This window comes from Lepidochelys kempii, chromosome 10, assembly GCF_965140265.1.
Source record: "Lepidochelys kempii isolate rLepKem1 chromosome 10, rLepKem1.hap2, whole genome shotgun sequence".
In the NCBI taxonomy this organism is placed as follows: Eukaryota; Metazoa; Chordata; order Testudines; family Cheloniidae; genus Lepidochelys; species Lepidochelys kempii.
In genome coordinates this window covers 9,002,273-9,024,061 of record NC_133265.1, presented here as the reverse complement: position 1 = coordinate 9,024,061, position 21,789 = coordinate 9,002,273, and the positions used below count along the sequence as shown (strand labels likewise).

The window sequence follows — 21,789 nt, the reverse complement described above, 5'->3', positions numbered from 1 at the left end:
TTGTTTTTTTTTTTAAACGCCATTAGTGAAAGAACTGTGGCCAGAGGCTGGCTGCTGATAAACATTTTTGTAACTGTCCAATTTTTTATGTTTTAACCTTTTAAAATAGATCTTGGCCTCTGCCTTCTTTCACTGAGCCTAGCTGGGAGGTAGATCTAAAGGCAAATAGACGTGCAAGCCCTCACCAATACAACATTCAGCATAATACACATCTTGCACCAGTGTGTTTCTGTAAAGGATAGCCTTTGGGAACCTCCAACCTTTTGTTAATCCTTGTGCAAGGAGGAAGACAAACTGGAAGAACTAGTACTTGAAATGCCTCCCACTTCAGTGAGGGAGCTTGTCATGCAGCCCTTGAAAGGAGGCCCCATGTTCCCTTATTCAATCTGAGATTTCTTAACCTGCTCTGATGGCTCACATAACATGTTGTGTACCAAGATGTAAAGTATTTGTCCAACTGCAATAAAAAATTTTATGCTTTGGCTGGAAGCATTTCCCCCTCGCTGTTCTGCAGGGTGAGAAGTTGGTCCTTGTATGTGAAAACCACTTCTAGTGGAATGAACTTACATTTATGGTTTTAGCTGAAATCACGAAAGCGTTGGCTGTAGAAGAGGAGCAGGTCTGTTCTCACCACAGCAACCCTGAACTCAGAGCTGAAGTAGCTTTGATGGTGTAACAGTGTATGGATACCAACAGATGAAGTTAGTGGGCATTCCTACAAGCAGTCAAATTGCACAACTATCTTCACAGGCTCTCGAAACATAAATGGAACTATATTTTCTTGAGATTGCTTTTAAATTGGACTCTGAGTGTGAGAGTATCCTCTTAGGAGCATGTTTTTCCAAGCCAAAACACCTTAATTTTGTAAGACTTTATTTCAAAGGGCCAATGACAAAGGGAATTAAAAAAAAAAAGCCCCACTACTGCATCTGGAATATGTGAGCCTTTTCTGTTCTCGAGCATCTGTCTACATTTGCCTATCTGCCTTTGTTTTTTCCTTCCTGTTTTAAAGTTGGCTGTGAAAATTAGATTGTGATTTCTCAGGAAAAGGGTAATGTATGGCTGGGAAGAGATAAGGCCCTGTGTTGATTTAAACTGATTAATTTAAAAAACATGTCAGTTTGTAGAAGCTGTACTTACTGATACTCCCTCTAGTACACAGTGGGACATTCAGACTTAAAAGTTAAAATTAAATCCACAAGTGTAAATTGGCTGACTGTACTACTCATTCTGCATTTTTCAGAACACACGTCAAGACTTCTGTTCCTGAAGTGTATAAACAGGTACCAAACTTGTGTTTATACTTCCAGCACAGGGCTGTGAGAGACTCTACAGCTCTAAGCAAGTACCCAGTCTACACTTACTCTTATGCAGATATGCTTTAGTTCACTATAGTCAGCTTGTGTTAGTAATTTTTTTCAAGCCAGACAGTAATTACATCTTTATAATACGGCTGAACAGAGAAGTGCCCCCTGCTATCCTCTAGGAAGACCTTTATTCTAACCATGTTCTTAACAGGTAAGCCTCTGTACCCCATTAACAGCTGTTATCAAACACTTATCACTGTTAGCTTTATATAAACAACCTCTTGTAATTCATCCATAAAGCATGGGCCCCTGCATCCTTCTGAACACAGTGGCATCATTACTTACTGATGTGTTTTGTTAGTGTATATGGTCCTGAGTATATCAAAGCTGTGCTGCTTTAAGTGACAACCATGTACTCTCCATTGCTTATTTAGACTTTCACCATCACGGTTGGAAGTATCAGCTGGCAAACATGACTTTGCTGCTGTAGAAGTTTCATTTAACCTCCAACCCCCCACCCCGCCCCTTTATTTAAAAAAAAAACCTACAATAGCTTTAGCATAGTTGCTTTTCCCTGGGATTTAGAATAATCTGTCACATTCCATTTCAAATTCAGGCTACTCTTTTGCTTTCATTCTGCCTTTACCATCACTTGGGCATTGTAGTTCTACACACATCTATGGAAGCCTTTTAGGACCAGTGGCAGGAGCTGCTTGGCAACATACTATTGAAGAGAACCACGATCAGAGATCTTACTTAGTAGAACAGTACAGAATAAAAAGGATGAAAGGGTTCCTCCAGCAGAGAAATTTTGTTTTGTATGAGGCAACCATGATTATGAGTTTTAGGCATCTGTGGCTACAATAAAGTGTCTGTTGGCATCTTAAACAATTGAATTCTCCTTTGCTCCACTCACAACAGTAAGAATCCTGTTAAAACAAGTTCTGACCAGTAACATTTGCACCAATTTGGTTGAAGTGAAGGGATCATTAAAGTAGAAGGTACCCTATACAGTGGTAATACTGCTCAGTAAAATAGTTAAAGATTAATCAGTCTTATCCTTAGTCATTTGCTCTGCACATTAGACCTATTTATTATTAAATGGCAAAAGGCTTTCTAACCATCTTCATTGTACCTACCATGGCGGGGGGGGATGACGACAAGACACACACACTTTTCAGCACCAGAAAGTGAAAGTCTCACAATATTAAGAATATTAGCTACATAAACCAACCAACCTTAAATGTACATATTTTATTGGTCATAGAATCTGCCTGGAATTATAACAGTACAGAATTCAGTGAAAATGGCTTATATGCCTTCATCAGGGAAAGTTGTTCCAGCAGCTGAGTCCAGGTCCAGGGCTGTAACTTGCATTGCTGCAGTAAGTTAATGTTTCAATGATACTTCCTCCAACGATCATGCTCTGCATTATTTAAATTAAAACAAGTCAGTATGCTGAAGTCATAAAGACCATGTTTAGTACTTACGTATTTAAAGTACAGTCTAAGATTGCACTACACAGCAGGCAGTTGACTACTGCTGGACAGTAAAAGCAGTGAGATCATCTTTGTTCGCCATTAGCACAAGTACTATTTTGTAAATTATTTAATTCCTAAATATTACCAAACCGCTAATTCATCTTCACAACTTCTGACAGGCAAGTATTAGACCCATTTTCTACATTGGTTAAAATTAAGTGAAGGTCGCAAAACAGCAGAATCGGGTTAGAATTTAGCCCCCCGATTCCTAGTCCCATGCTCAATCTGTTAGTATGTGTCTTGTCAGTGTTTCTCGGATATATAAATAAGAAAGTTAAGCACTCTCTCTCACTTTGCTTCCTCTTCCAGGAACAGTTTTTGAAATAAAATGTTTTTCCCCAAATAGTTCTACAGACTATTCTAGTGTGCCCAACCATACAAAATAAGGTTTTACTTACTCAAATGCTCATAGTTCCAAACGTAGCTGACAACAACATAACCAAAAAGCACCATAGCGATACCACCGATGCCCCCTTTCTTCACATTGATGTACTTATTTAAGTAGCTGTCATAACCTAAATAGGGGAGAGAGTTATTTTCTTAGGTTCAGTGTCAATTAGACCCTGTATACAATTATACTTACGACTCAAAAGTCATTTTGTACAGTTACTTACTGCACCCCTTTCAACAGAAATTCAGATGAGAAAAAATGCAACAAAAAATCCCTGGAGATGATAGATGCTCTTTTCTAAACATACTAATGCAGTGGTTCTCAACCTATTTATCATTGTGGGCCGCATCCAATATTATCTGTATGGCCCTGGGGATGTCACATGGGCCACAGCTGTGTGCTGACTGGGCCACAGGTTGAGAACCACTGTACTAAAGAAACAAGACTACCAGAAGACAACTCTCACGTTAAGAAAAATAGGATTAGTATTAGCTTTAGACTCATGTATGGAAAGGAGTAAGAGTGACTCAGTATCTTGTTTCAAGCCAGACACTACTGTGACTTCCATGAGATCAAAGTTGTTTCTCCAGTTATCCAGTTTTTTAAAGAACTATATGCTCTGTCTACCCAACTATGATTAGTCAAGAATACTTTAGCTCATTGGAAGCTACATGTGTTTAAAGATATCTGAAGATGCATATGGCACCTACATAAACCGTGAAGTTACACAGAAGTACAGTATTTAGAAATTGCTTAGTCCTTAGGGTTTTTGCAAAATTGTTACTGAATTTCATTAGTCTTTGTATTATGTTAATCTCTACCAAAAGCTTGTTTCTTACCAAGCCACCATCACCTAAAATTACACATTTTATTTGCCTCTTGTGATAAAATTCAGGTCCCACACACTAATTTTAAGGAATAAGCAGGCCATTTTACTGACTTAAAACTTCTAAAAGATCTATTAATTGATATGTAAACTGAAAGCGTATTAAACCTCTGAACAGGCTGACAAAGCAACCTTAAATGAATTCACACACGTTCAAAAGAACAGAACAATATACTATAAAAGGCAACATTTCTGTGCCTGTTTTAGGAACATAAGAATTGACATATTGAATCAATCAGTCGGCCATCTAGTTTGGTATTCTGTCTGCATCAGTGGCCAGTACCAGCTGCTTCAGAAGCAGCACCAGGCAATTGTGGGATAACCTGTCTCCAGGGAAAATTTTTGCTTAACCTCTACAATAGTTAGAGGTTGTCTTATGCGCCAAAGTTTCTTCCTCACGGGAAGGATGGTGACAGTATTTTTAAATATGTGCATGGTGCTGGTCAGCCTCAGTAGAGGAGATACTCCCACTTCCTTAACGAGGGGCAGCATTCCCCACTGAGGGTAGGTCTACGCTTGTGGTGATGTGCAGGATACAGAAGCTGCACACCCAGCTACCACAGGTATAAACACCACCACAGATGATGAGGCACAGCTCTGGCAAGTAGGGTTAAGTACCCAACATGCCTGAACTCTAGGGTATATGCCCTATGTGGCTCTCTACAAGTCTAGCATGCCGCTGCCACAGTGAAACTCCAGCAGCTGGGAAAGGCAGAGCTGTCAGAGCCCTTCCTCACTGCCTCCCCCTTGCCAGAACTTTTCATTGCCATGTGTATCTACACACGGCAGCGAGTGTGGATGCAGGCTGTTTTTCACTGTGATGGGTAGACAAGGTCTAAGTCTGAGAGGAGTGGGGGATGGGTGGGGCATATACTACCACCTCATGCTCCCCAGCAAAGCCAGGTATGGCCATTTAGGCCCAGATCCTGCAGTTGGCTCTGAGCAGGATCTGAGAATGTGTGCAAGGTTAGGCTATGTGGAAAGGATCTAGAGGGCAGGGCAGCTCCACATCTGTCCTTGCCGTCACTAGCTCTTGGCATTGCCCTTTACCAAGGCTACCGCTGCTGGCTCATGGGGCAGACTCACCTCTTCGCACAGCCCCAGTCAGCCCGGAGGGGGTGAAATTCCGCATTGCAAACCAGCTGGGCAGCTGGCCCAGCTTCACGTCCAGCAGCCTGGTATCTTTGAGGGGAACTGAGACATAGAGAAAGCCCAGTCAGTGCCCATTTGTCTGGGAGTAGCTGCAGCACCGGGACAGGGACAGAGAGAATCACATTGGAGGGGAGGGGAGGGGATCCAAGAGGTGAGCAACGGGGGCAGGGCTCCTGGGGGTGTGGGGTGAGCAAGGACCCCTGTCCAGGGGATGGGCAAGGGGGGCAGGGATCCCCGTCCAGGGGATGGGCAAGGGGGGCAGGGATCCCCGTCCAGGGGATGGGCAAGGGGGGCAGGGATCCTGGGGGTGCGGGGTGAGCAAGGACCCCTGTCCAGGGGATGGGCAAGGGGGCAGGGATCCCCGTCCAGGGGATGGGCACGGGGCAGGGATCCTGGGGGTGTGGGGATGGGCAAGGGGGGCAGGGACCCCCGTCCAGGGGATGGGCACGGGGCAGGGATCCTGGGGGTGTGGGGATGGGCATGGGGCAGGGATCCTGGGGGTGTGGGGTGAGCAAGGACCCCTGTCCAGGGGATGGGCAAGGGGGGCAGGGATCCCCGTCCAGGGGATGGGCACGGGGCAGGGATCCTGGGGGTGTGGGGTGAGCAAGGACCCCTGTCCAGGGGATGGGCAAGGGGGCAGGGATCCCCGTCCAGGGGATGGGCACGGGGCAGGGATCCTGGGGGTGTGGGGATGGGCAAGGGGGGCAGGGACCCCCGTCCAGGGGATGGGCACGGGGCAGGGATCCTGGGGGTGTGGGGATGGGCACGGGGGGCAGGGGAGGGCCAGGCACTGGAGGGAGGGAATCCTGGGGGCATGGGGGGGGTCCCTTTGTGGGGGAAGGGGTCACGCTGCGGAGGCCGGGCTGGGGCCAGAGGCAGCCCGCAGGACCTGGACCCAGGGCTGGGCGGGAACCAGCCGCCGCCTCCGGTCACCTTGGAGCCCCCGGGGCCGCACTCACCGGGCCGGTCCGCCATCTTGCAGCTGCGCAGGGTGTCGGTGCGCAAGAGAGGAAGACGGGCGGGACGCGGCGCTGAGACTCACGGGAGGAAGGGCTCAGACGCCGGAAGTGAGGCAGCCGCTGCCGGCCGTGGGCGGGGCGCCATGATCGGGAGGGCGGGGTTGCCTGGCCACGGGCGAGCAGGCCCCCCCTCGCGTGTCACGTGCCAGGAGACACCGCCCCCCCTCCCCCCCCCGGTGTGACCAGACCACCCACGTGTCGCTTGCAAGGCGACGCCCCCCGTGAACAGACCCCTGCGGGTCACCTCCCCGGGCCCTGCACCCCGCCCAGGGGCCGCCCTGTGCTCTCGGGGGGCGACCTTTGTGTGGTGCCTGACACACAGCAGCAGCTGTGCCCGGGCACCGTCTGGACTTTCCCCCAGACGTGACCCCGGCCTCGTGTCGGCCTGAGAACGGCTCCGTTGCGCGTTCTCCCCCTCGCCGGACTCAGCGCCGTGTATCGAACGGACGTCACCTCGCGTGAGACTGTCACGACCTAGGGACGCAAGAGGCGGAAGTCGTGTGAAAGCGTAGTGACTCGTGGTGACACGGGGTAACCTCTTGGACCCGTGACCAAGCGGTATCACCCTGCGTCGGAAATGTCTGCGCAGTGCATCTCTACGCCGTCTTGCAGAGAGGCCGCATGAGGACTTCCGTGCAGAACTTGATGCAATGCAATGATTTCTGTATGCAAATAAGATCAAGTTACATGCAATATCACCTACCATCTCAAGGCAAAGACATAGAAACATAGGAATTGCCAGGCTGGATCAAAGCCAAGGTCCATTCTGGTCCAGCGTCCTGCTGCTGATAGTGGCCAACACCAGATGCTTCAGTGGAAAATGTAAGAGCCTTGCACTAGGCAGATGTGGGAAACTCTATTCCCCACATTAACAGCTTCTCTACACTTACAGGGGGATCGACGAGCGATGCATCAGGGGTCGATTTAGCGGGTCTTCGCGGTCGATTTAGCGGGTCTAGTGAAGACCCGCTAAATCGACCGCCGATCACTCTCCCATCTACCCCTGTACTCCACCGGATCGAGAAGAGTAGGGGGAGTCAATGGGAGAGCGTCTCACATCAACATCGCATAGTGTGGAGCAGGCGGTAAATTGATCTAAGCTATGTCGATTTGAGTTATGCTAGTCACGTAACTCAAATTGGTAGCTTAGATCAAATTTCCCCGGTAGTGTAGACAAGGCCTAAGTCTCATCATCATGGAACATAACAGAGAATAGCTTAATACACGAGATGTAATATCCCTTCCAAAATTTATCAAATATGATGCAGTAGAACCTCGATTTTATGAACACCAATTTTATGAGTAACCGGTTATATGAATTTTTTTTCCTGTGGGAGAAAAACAGTAATCACATAATGAAAGTAATGCTGATGAAGACCAAGTCAATATCCCTTAACATTCCAATGCCCTCCGTGCATTGGAAATCACGTTGCAGTGTTTTGAAGGACAAAAAGAAAACAATGCAGTACATCGTTTTGCAACTTATGCACCGTATCTTCTGTACTTTTGAGATGTTTAATTTTATTAACGTTTTGATCCTCCATTAGTTTGTAAAAGAAGGGGTCTACTATAACTTTGGATATTCTTCTTAGCCATGTAAAGGTCCAGACCCTTTTAGAATCTTGTTAAGTTTTTGGGTCCAGTTACTTTCTGTGGCAATGAATCCTGTATCATGTTAGAACATCTTTGTTCACGAAACCATCACGTTGCAATGCATCATCATCACTTCATGTCTGGTCATCATGAAGTCACATGAGTGTTCTCAAGGAACAATGCAGTGTGAGGACACTGAATCCGAATGACATCATGTCATGTGAAAACATCACATGGGTTAGATCAGTGGTTCTCAACCTATTTACCATTGTGGGCCACATATGCAGCTCTCTATGTGTTATGCAGACCGCATCCACACAATATATATACTACCTGTATGACCCTGAGGATGTCACATGGGCCACAGCTGTGTGCCGATTGGGCCGCAAGTGGACCGCTGGTTGAGAACCACATGGGAGAATGTTACATGATGTCCAAATGGCAGCGCCACGCGATGAAGTTACATGATATTGTTGCCATATCACATCAGAACATTGCAGTGTAATAATGTTTCACAACCCTCCCAAAAGTTATTTGGGGTTTGCTAATATCCTGCAAGTGACATTTCCAGGATGTAGGATCAGTGCAACAAAAACAGGACTATCCTGGCACTGTCAGCTCAGATGATATCAGGAGTCTAAGGGCTGGAGAGTGAAACACCCATAAAGCTCTTTCTCTTTTACCGTTTCGAAAATACTAGAGAGTTGGAGGGTTTGATCTTTTTTTTCTATCTATGTTACTCCAATGTTTCTTAATGTTTCTGAAGCTGAGGACCCGCTACCTGCCTCTTCACCCTAAAAGCATCTAAAATATGTTAATTTTATTGATGGAAAGAGCCTGTCACTGCAGAGTCCCCATCTCTTTCTGGGCCCTTTCTGGCGTCATGGATTTTGGTTTGTAATTAGCATCTCCATCGATCCTCCTACTCCTCTTGTTTCTGTTCCCCACACCTCTGTGCTCTCACCACATCCCTCTTCTGTCTCAGGATTGTATCTTACAGAATGGTCTCAGATGCTGTGTACGCGCTGCTATTAAATTACTTATAGGATGAAGGGGGTGAGTTAGGCCACTAGCTTTTCATATACTAGTGATTATGTGTCAAGCGAAAAATGAATCACGTGGTCCCATCTTCGTCCCTTTCGGGCTTTTTTTTACATGTCAAAACCATCCCACCCTTCAGCACCACAGGCAAAAGTGGCCAACGACTAGTACAGCAGAAGCCGTAACTAAGAACTTCTATGCCTCTGCAGAGGCAGCAGAGTGTAAGGATAGTTAGCATATTACCTACAGGAACTGCGCCTTGCCGTGATGAGTGCTATTCCCTCCTTTCCATAAATATTAACAGATCATCCAGATTTGTTTCATGTTTAATTTTCTGTGCCCACTGTTGGGGTCCCTGGGCATGTGTGGGCTGGGCAGCAAGGAGATCTCTTTATGCAGAGGGGAGGGAGGGACATACACCTACTGTGTAGATTCTGAGAAACTAGATATGATTAAATGAATGATCATTTTAACAAGTAGAAAACCCCAGCAGGTGTCAGCCTTGCTTAGCAGAACTGTTCGTCGAGAAATAATCTCTACATTAGCCCGACCTCTAGAAGTTTTAAAATGACATAATTCAAACTCATGGAATAAGCGTTGGGTTTTCTACGAAAGCAAAATGATACAGCAGGAAACAGAGACTAGCTGTCCACGGTGCCTTTGGAGTGCCAGGAAAGGCCCGAGCTTTGCTACCACTTATTCTGATAGTACTATTCTACCGTTTAATAGACTTTCTCCTCTGCTGCTCTACATGTTCAGGTCATATTTTGCCTTAATCAATTTCTTAACTTAGAAGAATGCTCTCTCCCTTAAATAAGAAAAAGGATGGAATAGCTTATTTTCTTTTAGTTATTAGTAGGAACCAGTATTAGGAAAATGTAATGTGCTCAGTCAGTGAAAGGAATTATTCCTCCCCACTGGTCAGTTAAATGAGTTAAAAATCCTTCTATTCAATTAAGTTTTATTTTATTATTGCACTTACCGGTAATGTTTTTTTTTTAATTGCTAAAGTGGCCCTCTCATGTGGCCTTTTTCTTATATTGCTAGACTCTATAGGCTCAGTCCTGCTTCCCTTCCTGAGGCATGTAGTTCTGTTGTCTGAAATGGGACTATTCATGTAAGCAAGGATAATTTGCAGGGGGAAAATCTGTAGGATCAGGTCCTTTCCTGTGGAAAAGTGCCCGGCACTGTGCAAAGAAGACAATGTCAGGCTGGTGGCAATTAAGAACTGTCCACCTTCTTTTAGAGTAAGAGTAGAGATAGTAGCTGTTTAGGCCCAGAGCCCTAAAGGTGTTTAGGTTCCTAACTTCCATGGAAATCAATGAGAGTTAGGTGCCTAAATAAGTTTTGAGGAGGTGAGTTTTAGTCTTTAAACAACCTCAACCCTGAGCGGAGCACAATATTTACCAGATGTAAATATGTGCAGTGGTTCTGAGACACATAATAGCCTCCTGGACACATAATAGCCTCCTGAAGTGCTGCCCTGAGGCTTTCACGCAGTTCTCCAGAGACCTCCTAAATGGTGGGAAGTTACTTCCCAAGTAATCACATGGAAACACCAGGGATTTCATCTATCAAATATACAGAGTGTTTTGTAAAAGAATTCAATCAATGCTATGAACATTTTTCTTTTTATATAGCATCCTTGATGCACAGTATTTCAGTATGCTTCATTGGGAAAGCCAATTGTAAGCTAAAGAGTAATGACAGACACGGATTATGGTTTTGTGGGGCCCTGGGCCAGAGCAAGTGGGGGCCCCTCCCGACCCCTTCCTCCTGCAATCCGCTCCTGCCGGTGAAATGAGGTCGGGGCGCGGGGTCCTGCCCCCCCCCCCCCCCCCCCGCCATGCTCCTGCTGGGGAGCAGGGTCAAGGTGCGGGGGCTTCCCCCGCCCGCATGGCACTCCTGCCAGGGAGCGGGAGAAACCCTGCAGGAGCGCCAGGTGGGCGGAGCAAATTGGGGCATGGCAGCGCCCATTTTTCCAGGGCCCCTGAATTGGCCGGGGCCCCTGGGCATGGGCCCCATTGGCCCAGTGGCTAATCTGCCACTGAGTAAAGAAAAGGAGTACTCGTGGCACCTTAGAGACTAAAAGAAAAATGCCACAAGTCCTCCTGTTCTTTTTGCGGATACAGACTAACACAACTGCTGCTCTGAGACCTGAGTAAAGAAAGGTTTTATAGCCAGATGAATGAGAAGTGGTTTAAAATTAAGGTTTGTACAGTGCCTAGCACAAAGGAGTCCTGGTCCTACATGCTGTGATAATACAAATAATAATAATAACTTCCTTGTGCCTCGTAAAATATTTTGAGATTCTTGGATGATGAGCACTACAGAAGTGCAAAGTATTATTTAATATTATTATTGTATTACTGAAGTAGCAGAATATTTGCATAAATCAAACCCATCCAAACTGCAAAGGGTCCACACTTAGCTTTTATCATACAGTAATGATACTTTGCATTCCTCTAGCTCCTTCCCTCTGAGGTCCTCAAAGCACTTTACAAACATTAATGAATTAAGGTAGGTAAGGGATATATGAGGACCCCTCCATCCATTGCTATAATGGAGCAGTTTAGCAACACAGAGCAGCACTACTTAGCAATAAGGACAGGAAGTAAAGAAGGCTACCACAGCTAATTGAAACTGCAGAGAGAATTCAAGCAGGCAGATTGCAATTATCTATATTGGAATTTGGTCAGGACACAAGGATTAATTTCCTATGCTAACAAAAAGTACTACGGTTTCTTCAATGGCCCTGGTGATCAGACCCTCAGTTTTACATCACAACCAGAAGACTGTCCTCCCACCTAACACATTAATGGGATATTGGTTTACCACTGACTGGAGAGGCGGGTACCACTTAATGAATTGTTAGCACAACTCCCTAGAACAGGAAGATGTTACTTGCAGGTCTCCTAGCCAAGTAGTGATGCAACCCAATCCTACTTATCTTTTGAGATCTCGGGGCAACCACAGCAGATGATAGCTTGGCTGCAGGCATAGTGTTAAGTTTGGTGCACACAGGGCATGCAAAACATAGCAGCAGCCAGCGCATTCAGCACTTTGCTATCATTAATGTTTCCTTAGAGTGGCTGCCCTGGGAAGCCCTCATATCCTGGGGCCTCTTCCTCTTCTCTCTTTTGGTCCGAAGTTCTTTTTCAGGTGGGGTTTTCTCTAAGATGAAAAGGAAGAAGAGGAAGATGGCAGCTGCAGAGATATTGGCTGTCTGGGTTGGGAAGGTAAAGAGGAGGCCTGAGACACGATCTGTTAAGACAGAGATGAAGCAAGAAGGGAGGTTGAGACATTTTAGAGAAAGACTGGCCAAGCAGTCTCCTATCTCATAAGCACTTGCTGCTTCTCCATTGTCACGAAATACAGTGGCTGGAGTAGCACAAGGCCTTTCTTCTGAAGACCCTGATCTGGCAGGTGATGTTTTTGGGTCATGAGAACTGAAAAGGCTGAAAACTGGAGCTAGGTTCCACAGGTGGGCATGCAGCTGCAGAACCTGAAGCTGATGCAGACAGAGTTCTGAACTTTCCAAGTTGGCTTTATATTTGTAAGGTGCTCAGATATCACTGTAAAAACAAGGAGGAGTCCTTGTGGCACCTTAGAGACTAACAAATTTGAAATCACTCAGATATCACTCAGATATCACTGTGCTGGGCATGGTATAAGAACCTAGGTAGGTTAGCTGAGAGTGGATTGCAATATCATTATCCTAGCTTTGTTATTTACCAGTCTTGACCATTAAAGTATCTGGCCCTGGTGACTGGACAACAAATGGCAGATGAAATTCAATGTTGCTAAATGCAAAGTAATGCACATTGGAAAACACAGTCTCAACTAGACATACAAAATGGTGGGGGGGGGTCTAAATTAGTTCTTACCACTCAAGAGAGAAATCATGGAGTCATTGTGGATAGTTCTATGAAAACATCCACTCAATGTGCAGCGGTTGTCAAAAAATCTAACAATGTCCGGGGCCATTAAGAAAGGGATTGATAATAAGACAATAAATATCATAATGCCACTATATAAAGCCATGGTATGCTCACACCGTGAATACTACATAACGTTCTGGTTGCCCTATCTCAACAAAGATATATTAGAAATGGTAAAAGGTACAGAGAAGGGCCACAAAAATGTGTAAGGATGTGGAACAGCTTCCATGTAAGGAGAGATTGGAAAGACTGGGACTATTCAATTTGGAAAAGAGATGACTAAAAGAGGATATGATGAAGGTCTATAAAATCATGAACAGTGGGGAGAAATTGAATAAGGAAGGGTTATTTACTCCTTCATGTAACACAAGAACCAGAGGTCACCCAATGAAATTAATAGGTAGCAAGTTTAAAAACAAATAAAAGGAAGTACTTCTTCACACAACATAGAGTCAACCTGTGGAACTCATTGCCAGGGGATGTTGCAAAGGCCAAAACTGGGTTAAAAAGATTAGACAAGTTAATGGAGGATAAGTCCATCCATGGACTTAGGGATGGTCAGGGATGCAACCCCATTCTCTGGGTGTCCTTAAGCCTCTTACTGCCAGATGCTTGGATTGGACAACAGGGGATGGATCACTTGATAATTACTCTGTTCTGTTCATTCCCTTTGAAGTATCTGCCATTGGACACAGTTGGAAGACAGGATATTGGGCTAGATGGACCATTGTTTCTGACTCAGTATGGCCATTCTTATGTTCTTATAGCCCTGTTTTAATGAAGGTGCAGGACAATTACTCGGGTGATGGATCTAGGTATGTGTGACAGCAGATCAATCCCTATGTCCTGACTGAGCGAGTGTGATCTACAGGCATTCACAGGACAGTTGACAACTAAGAGATGCCCTTGTTCCTTGCTTGTGAATATATCTCATTTCAGATTTCTGTATAGATAGCATTTTCTCGGATGCCAGCCTAAGGGACAATTATACATTAATAGCTACTTCTTTCAGAAGCAGCCAGCCCTGCTCCTGAGAAACGGCTATTTTCAGGCAGCCCTGTTTCTGCGGAGCTGCTATTTTTAGTGACTTCTATTTCTGAGGGGAAAAAAGCCATTTCTTTATCTCTAAACCATGGCCCAGACCCACTGGCTGCCTCACATTTTGCAATAAACGTTTCCTCTTTACATCTCAGTAGCCTAGGGAAAGTGGCTCTCCAGTCATTACACAAAGCAACGATCCAAGCAAGGTCTAACTAGGCAGACAAAGACTTGCGGGAGTTGGTCTGTGCACATGTACCTTTAATTCCTTTTCTGTTAACAGGGAAATGTAACAGTTCCCTCCTGAAAAATGCGGGACTTTGGGATGCCTACTTTGGAAGTCCAATCTGCTATCCAGTTTCAACAGCCCAAGAGTAATGATTAATCCCGTGCTTTAGGGTTTTGTGAATCAGTCTGGAGGTGTGGTAATATGTGTTGCGCATGTGTGATGGGTCTCACTCACAGCTAGGGAACTGCCTTGCAGCCGGGTCTGGGAATTAGCTCTTGCCCACTCTGGAACCCCTTTTCATGGATTGCTCGCACTGTTCTCCCATCTCTCGTTGTGACTTGACCCTCCGGGCAGGTCACTATTTAATCCTCCCATTCCAGAGTATCAAAGTCCTCCTAGACAAACTGTCCACATGCAGGGTCAGGCAGTTTTCCGATCAAAGTGCAGGTCCGGTACCTCTTTCCCAGTGGCTGGTAGAGGAACCCGGGTCCACCCACTACTCTGACCTCCAGCCAGGGACCCTATGCTTAGCAACCACGGTCTACTCAATCTCCAGCCTTGTTGCTGTTTCCCTGGGCTCCTTCCTACCTCACTTCTCCATTTCCTGCCCCACTGTATTTCCAGCCCCAGCCCAGGCTTCCTCCATTCCCAGTGGCTGCTTCACCCCCTCAGCTTCTTTACCAATGCTGTAGTCCAGGGCAGGATCCAAGGGCTTATGACCCCCCCTAAAACTACTTCTTATCCCTAGCCAGCTCCCTTTCTCCCTCAGCAGGGACTGCAGAACTCCTCCCTGCTAGCCCCTCTTGTGCTCCATGTCCTGACTTTGTACAAGCCCAGCCTGCCTCTGCCCAGCAGGGCTGCACCTTCAATTAGGCTTTATCAGGCCCTGACTCTCCTTCAGGTGCAGCCTATAAGTTAACTGGCCCTTTTTAATCTGCTCAGGCCTTGGTAATGACACTATGTAAATGACTCAAGGCAATAGACGTCCCAGCTTTATGGTCATTAACCTATTGCATGTACACATCTGGCTGAGATTGGAACTCAGAATCTGCTGCTTTAAGGTACAGTTTTCCCTCCCTGGAAGATAAAAGAAGCTCCATTCGTGCAGAAGAAGCCGTTGTACTGCAGTAGATCTCACTAATATGATCCGGATCCCATTGAAGTTAATGGGAGTTTTGTCATTGACTTAAATGGGTGGACTGGTCCAGCACGATGCAATATTGTTTGTGCCCCCCCGCCCCAAGTGCTATACGAGGGATGAGATTATAGTAATATACCAGTAATACTTCTTTCGTATTAGCGGAACTAGCTCTAAACTGGTCGCCAGAAACTAGAATGAAGCAACTCTCGTGAGAGTGAAGACGAAGCTTGTCTCAGCTGGAAGCAACTAGTTTTATAGCTTGTGACTGCTCTGAACATTCCAGGCAGATTGCCACAGCCGTGTGGTTGAATGTAGCCAATATGGGTGACAGCAGCATCAGTGGAGAGCTAGACCATAAAAGAACCATTGGAGCTGCTCTTTTAGTTTACAGGCTAGATGCCAGGCATTCTGGAGGCAAAACTAGCAAGTTTGAATTCCTTGGCCTCCTCTGGATGTTGTGCCTATGGGAATCACAACAGATTGGTGCCCAACCAGTCAGGGCCGGCTCCAGGCACCAGCTTTCCAAGCAGGTGCTTGGGGCGGCATTCAGAATGGAGCAGCGGTCCGTGTCCCGCAGCGGCAATTCGGCGGCAGCTCCGCCGCTCTTCCAGGGGCGGCGGCAATTCGGCGGCAGCTCCGCCGCTCTTCCAGGGGCGGCGGCAATTCGGCGGCGACTGCTTGCGGCCGCAAAATTGGTAGACCCGCCCCGGCCACCAGTTGGTGAACGTCAGCTACTCTGTCTCCTGCTGGAGGCCATAGCTGGAGAAGGAAGTATGTGCTGATTTGTGGTGGATGGGCGACACCACCCTCTGCTGGAGAATAGGAGAATTGATCGTAACACTGAACTAGCAGAGTTTGTCCTTTAAATGGCCTGATGGAGGACAGACTTTCAGGCTACTCTTGTCCTGAGTTCAAATCCATTGCGTTCTTTCAATGTCGCTTTTTATACAGTTCAGCCACACAACCCAGCCAGCTGATCTTTTTCTTTCTCCAGTGGACTGTCCCTTCCCAGAGTTTGACAAGGGTTTTGTGGAGATTTAGATGCTGCCAGGCAGAGCAAGACAGTAAGTGGGTCCCATTTGCTCTACAGTCACAGCTGGCATCTTATTCACTCTGGGCTTGTTACTATTTACAGTGTTATTGTTGGCAGGACAAGAAAATCATTTCTACCGGAGCTGGATTTGCTGCTTGTAGTGGCAAAAAGAAAAGGAGGACCTGTGGCACCTTAGAGATTAACCAATTTATTTGAGCATAAGCTTTTGTGAGCTACAGCTCACTTCACGAAAGCTTATGCTCAAATAAATTGGTTAGTCTCTTAAGGTGCCACTAGTACTCCTTTTGTTTTTGCGAATACAGACTAACACGGCTGCTGCTCTGAAACCTGCTTGTAGTGGGATGCTCCTGATTTTAAGAGAGCTGGACCAAAATATAACTATAAATCTTCATTCCAATGGAAAACATCCCCTCTGGCCGCATGGAAATATGAACAAGCAGCTCTAACGGGGTATCAAATACACACTGGTTACCACGGGCACTGCTGATGCATCAGAGTTACTGCTCCCTCATCAGCACAAGGGTTTTCATAGCAAGACAAAAGGCAGAACAAATCCCCAGCAAATCCCATAAAGGGAGAAGGCTGGAAGAGGTTTCCTTAGCACACAGAAATGATACAGGAAGGGAAATCCCTTTTCTTCCAGAATTATTACTTAATATATTGAGGTTTCATGGTACCATAAAGCCCCACGGATCAGGGTGCAATGGGGAAGGAGCTTGGTGCAGAGTAGACAAATGGCCCTTTAAAATGGGCTCTTGAAATGGCACGAGGAAGCTCTCAGTGTCCTTCCAACAGGGGGTGCTGTGATAATCAGGCCAGACCATTCTGTTGCCATGACAGCAGGGGGCATCCATTGTGTGGCAAACAGCCCGGAGCTGCCATTCCACCCCCGGCATGAGGGAAGCTGGCTGGAGAGCTGTGTAAGACCAGCAAGCGGGAGGGAGATAGCTGCAGAGAGGAGCAACGTGGCTGGGTGAAGAGAAACACAGAATGCCCATATATAAATAGAATAAGAAAGGACAGGATGGGGGGCTAGAGCTAGTTACATGCAAAGTGTCTGCATCTGGGCCTTTAAACGCCAGGAGAACAGGAAATAAATAAACACAGGTGGAACCGGTTTTAATTACAGCATGAGATTTGCGGAGGAAATGAAACCCACTCACTAGCCAAATCCAAAGCCATTCCACTGAACGAACTTTCATCTTGTTTACTGGAAGACACCTGCCTTGTAAGGGGAGAAAAGTCAGCAGAGGGGAAATGTCGAAAGAGCGAGAACTGCCGCTTGTGAGATCATCAGCAGAACACACACCTGAGCAGCTCACTTGACACCCACAACCACACAACATCAGCTGTTGCCGAAGGCCCAGGCCCAAGCAGCCGAAGGAAAGTGGTTAATAATGGATTCAGTTATCTACTAAAACAAAGGGACTGGGCAGCCAGTTTACTGTAAGCGTGTTTATGTTGTGTCCCTACTGCTAGGGGACCAGCTTCTGCGTTAGGGGTGGGACTGTGCTAGCATGTCACATCTGCACTTAAGCACGGCTACTGATAGCTCCGTTTCCCTGAGCCATGTGAGCAAACGTTTTTCTCTCTGCGTTCTATATACTAGAGGCTATTTAGCAGGTAAGTCTCTCGCACCCCTTAAGTACAAGGATTTGCACTAATGATCCTACCTACGGTCATTGAGGTGCTGATCTGGTCTTTGGTGCAAATTAAAGGATGCTCTGATTTACAGGCAGTTCTGGCAGCCCCTTTTGCTGAGCCAGACAGTCCACACGTTCAGCAGGACAGGTTGGCACTATAGACATGTTTTAAGAGAAAGAAGCTGGGGAGGGGAACTCATTGTCTGTGGTGCAGAAAATCAGAGCAATGAGAAGCAAAGGAGACATTAGAGGACATAATTGCTGCAATTGATGTTTGAGATGTGTAATTGATGCATGGAAATTTCCTGGATCTCAGTGGTCTTGTAAGCCAATGAAAGGGAGAACACATTGATCTCTTAGCTTTGATCGTTGAAACCCCTCCAGAGGAGCCTTCTAAATAAAGACACAGACATCACTAGATTTCCCTCAGCAGGATTTTACAATCTAAATATAGCAAGAGAAGTGGGCAGCTTTTGCCTCTGGCCTGGGCAGTAGTGGAAGCAAAGATGCCACCCCTCTGCCAAACCCTCTTTGCTGAAGGCACCATTTGTTCAGAGCAATCTCTCTAGTGACCCTGGGAAAGTGTGGACAGAAGAGTTTCCCTGAGGAGGACGGGCAGAGAAAGATGCTTGCTTCCTGGCCATAGTGGGGACGAGGCAAGGCAGGTTGCATCGGCTCAGTTGAATCACAGGGAAGTTCTCTGGCATGTGTTGTGCAGGAGGTCAGACTAGGGGATCACAGTGATCCATTCTGGAATCCATGAATTTATGAAATGCGGGTAGACCCGTCTTTCCAACCACTGCAAGCTGGGACTTGCATCAGTCCTGGGCCATGTGCTATGCCTACAGTATTGACAGACCTGAAAGGTATTAAATAAAACTTTGTCACGTTTTTAAGCCTGGTCTAAAGAGGTTCTCAACTGTGAGTAGAGCAATGTTTTTTTTTTTTTTACAGAGTAAGAATTCCCTAACTCCAGGAAAAGCCAGGACTCATTGGCAGCCTTTCTAAGCCCTGGCTGCCTTTGTATTCTGGACACAGGCAAAGGACATTACATGAAGCATGAGTGAGTCTCGGCCGCTTCTATCAGAATGGAAGCTTATTATTTGGCACTGTCTCCTTTTACTGCCTTGCTACTGAAATGAGAAAAGAAATGAGACAGAAATCTGGGAACAGAAGGGTAATTTACAACTCATGAAAGAGCAGATCAAATTAATTAGCTGTCTGAGGGGCCACTCTGAACTGTGCTACAGTGCTCATGCAGGCTTTTCTGTATCACAGGGTCTGTCTGTGCTCTGCTTCTGAGATTAGATGTGCTGGGAGATTAAGGGCAAAATTATTAAAGAAGTTAAGTGCCCAGTGAGGGATGCAAAATGTGTATGCAATTGATTGCCTAATTTGTGTGCAAAATAGACATGACTGGGTGTTCAGATCAGGTAATCACATGCTTAGAAGGCTACTTATGACACTACCTGTTACTAGTCACAGTAACTACATGTAAATTATGTGTGCAATTACCCATATAATTGCACATCTAACATTTTTGAAAATCGAGGCCTAATTCAATTCCTAATACTCCTCCTTTTTCCTCTGGCTCAGCCCACATTAATACTTGTCATTGCCATGAATGAAAAGGTTTTCAAACATGACATCATAAAGGCCCATCTACAACAGCAAATCAAGCCTATTGTGGAATTGCATAGCGCAGTAGCACTTCCGGGTCCTGTTATTAGCCACCTTGGTCCTTCTGGTGGAGATGGGAACATACGGTGTTTTTATCATGTTTCAGCCTGTTCCACCTAGCCTAAGAACCCTACCTGGAGAAAGAACTTCACAGTCAGAAATGTCCTAAAATGTGTTCTTTTTTGTGTGCATATTTAAAAAAAAACTGATTTCCATCTGAGAACTATTTGTCCTGATCCCGAGCTTCTGCAGTTTAATTTAGTCAGCAGATGCCATCTGAATGTTAATGCCTTCTTAATTCTCACCTACATGCTTTTATTCTTATTAATTTGGTATCTGGGGCTTTAATATTCCTTTTTTTCCCCTATTCTGATCAGTTGAACTCATTTGATGGCAGTATTTCTGTGGCGCTTGTACTGTGTGATATATAATTACGCGTAGCAGCGATATGTATGCAGTGTATCCTGCTTGTCCATTGGATTGTGTGTGAGCATGAATGATGTGATGTGCCAGGTGATTCGAAGTGAAGGGTTACTGATCCCTGATGGGAATAACCAAAGAGGGAAGAGGGGTCTGAAGATAATTTCCCTTCCCCCCTCGCCCCCCATCATTCTGATGCCATATCCCTTCACTGAGTTTTCCTGGTAAACTGGAAAGCCAAGAGAGAAGAGTGATAGTGTAGTGGCATGTAGACTGCAGGCATAGGTACTGTGGCTTTGGTGCAGTCAGCTTTCCCTGACCAACACATCTATTAGTAAGTCACGTGTCACATGCTGCTCATGTCAGATATGTATAATAATATATATTACCTTTCCTCCTGAAAGAACCCAAATATATGTATTGTATTATAGGTGAGGTTGGTGGCATCACCTATTATTAAGATTGCCCGATGCTTCCTATTACCAGATCTTTTTAAAGTTGTTTATAACTTCGACAAACTTTAGCCATTTGGGGTGAAATAGACTCATAGACTTTAAGGTCAGAAGGGACCATCGTGATCATCTAACCTGACCTCCTGCACATTGCAGGCCACAGAAACTCACCCACCCACTCCTGAAATAGACCCCTAGCCTCTGGCTGAGTTATTGAAGTCCTCAAATCATGGTTTAAAGACTTCAAGTTACAGAGAATTCATCATTGACACTAGTTTAAACCTGCAAGTGACCCATGCCCCATGCTTCAGAGGAAGATGAAAAGCCCCCAGAGTTTCTGCCAATCTGACCAGTAGCCTAGCGGGGCAGGGGGAGGTCACAGGGGGGAGCGGGGTAGCAGCCGCTCTACCACTGAGCACAAGTGGTACCTTTTTAATTTTTTGGTGCCTTTTTAATTTTTACTCACCCAGCAGCGCTCTGGGTCTTCGATGGCATTTCGGAGACAGGTCCTTCACTCGCTCCAGGTCTTCGGCGGCATTTCAGCGGCGGGTCCTTCAGTGCCACTGAAGATACGGAGTGAGTGAAAGACCTGCCGCCAAAGTGCTGCCGAAAACCCGGGGTGCTGCCGGGTGAATACAAGCACCTGGCACCCTTTTTTTTATGTCCACTCCTCCTGTTCGTGCCACCTGGCTACACCACTGAATCTGACCCAGGGGAAAATTCCCTTCTGACCACAAATATGATGATCAATTAGACCCTGAGCATGTGGGCAAGACATGCCAGGCAGATACCTGGGAAATAATTCCCGGTAGTAACTTGGAGCCCTCCCTATTTAGTGTCCTGTCTCCAACAATTGGGGATTCTTGCTACTGGCAGTCGCTGATGGGCCACATGCCATCGCTGGCAGTCCCATCATCCCCTCCCCTCCGTAAACTTATCAAGCCCAGTCTTGAACCCAGTTAGGTTTTTTCCCCCAGTGCTCCCCTTGGAAGGCTGTTCCAGACTCCTCTGAGGGTTAGAAACCTCCACCTAATTTTGAGCCTAAACTTGTTGATAGCCAGTTTATAGCCATTTGTTCTTTATAGCCATGGGGGGTACCTGCCTCAACCTGAATGTTTTTGCAACAGTTCAGCCAAAATCACTCAGATATTTCCAAGGATGAGACTAGGAAAAGATATTTTGTTTTGCCCATATTAAAAAATCCTGGTGGCCTTTTCTTTGAAAAACTCTATCACCCCCGGCTTTAGAGCAGGAACTTGAA

At 46.0% G+C, this 21,789-nt stretch overlaps 1 protein-coding gene across 1 annotated transcript; it reads right to left on the bottom strand.

Annotated features, from left to right (window-relative positions):
- Nucleotides 1-2,542: 2,542 nt before the first annotated feature.
- On the bottom strand, nt 2,543-6,340 carry ATP5MF (ATP synthase membrane subunit f). The gene is made up of 4 exons (XM_073361894.1): nt 6,237-6,340; nt 5,212-5,319; nt 3,247-3,363; nt 2,543-2,733 (listed from the first exon to the last, which is right to left on the bottom strand). Exons 1-4 carry the CDS (start codon nt 6,250-6,252, stop codon nt 2,705-2,707), a joined length of 270 nt encoding a protein of 89 aa, XP_073217995.1. The 5' UTR covers nt 6,253-6,340; the 3' UTR covers nt 2,543-2,704.
- Between the last annotated feature and the right edge of the window lie 15,449 nt (nt 6,341-21,789).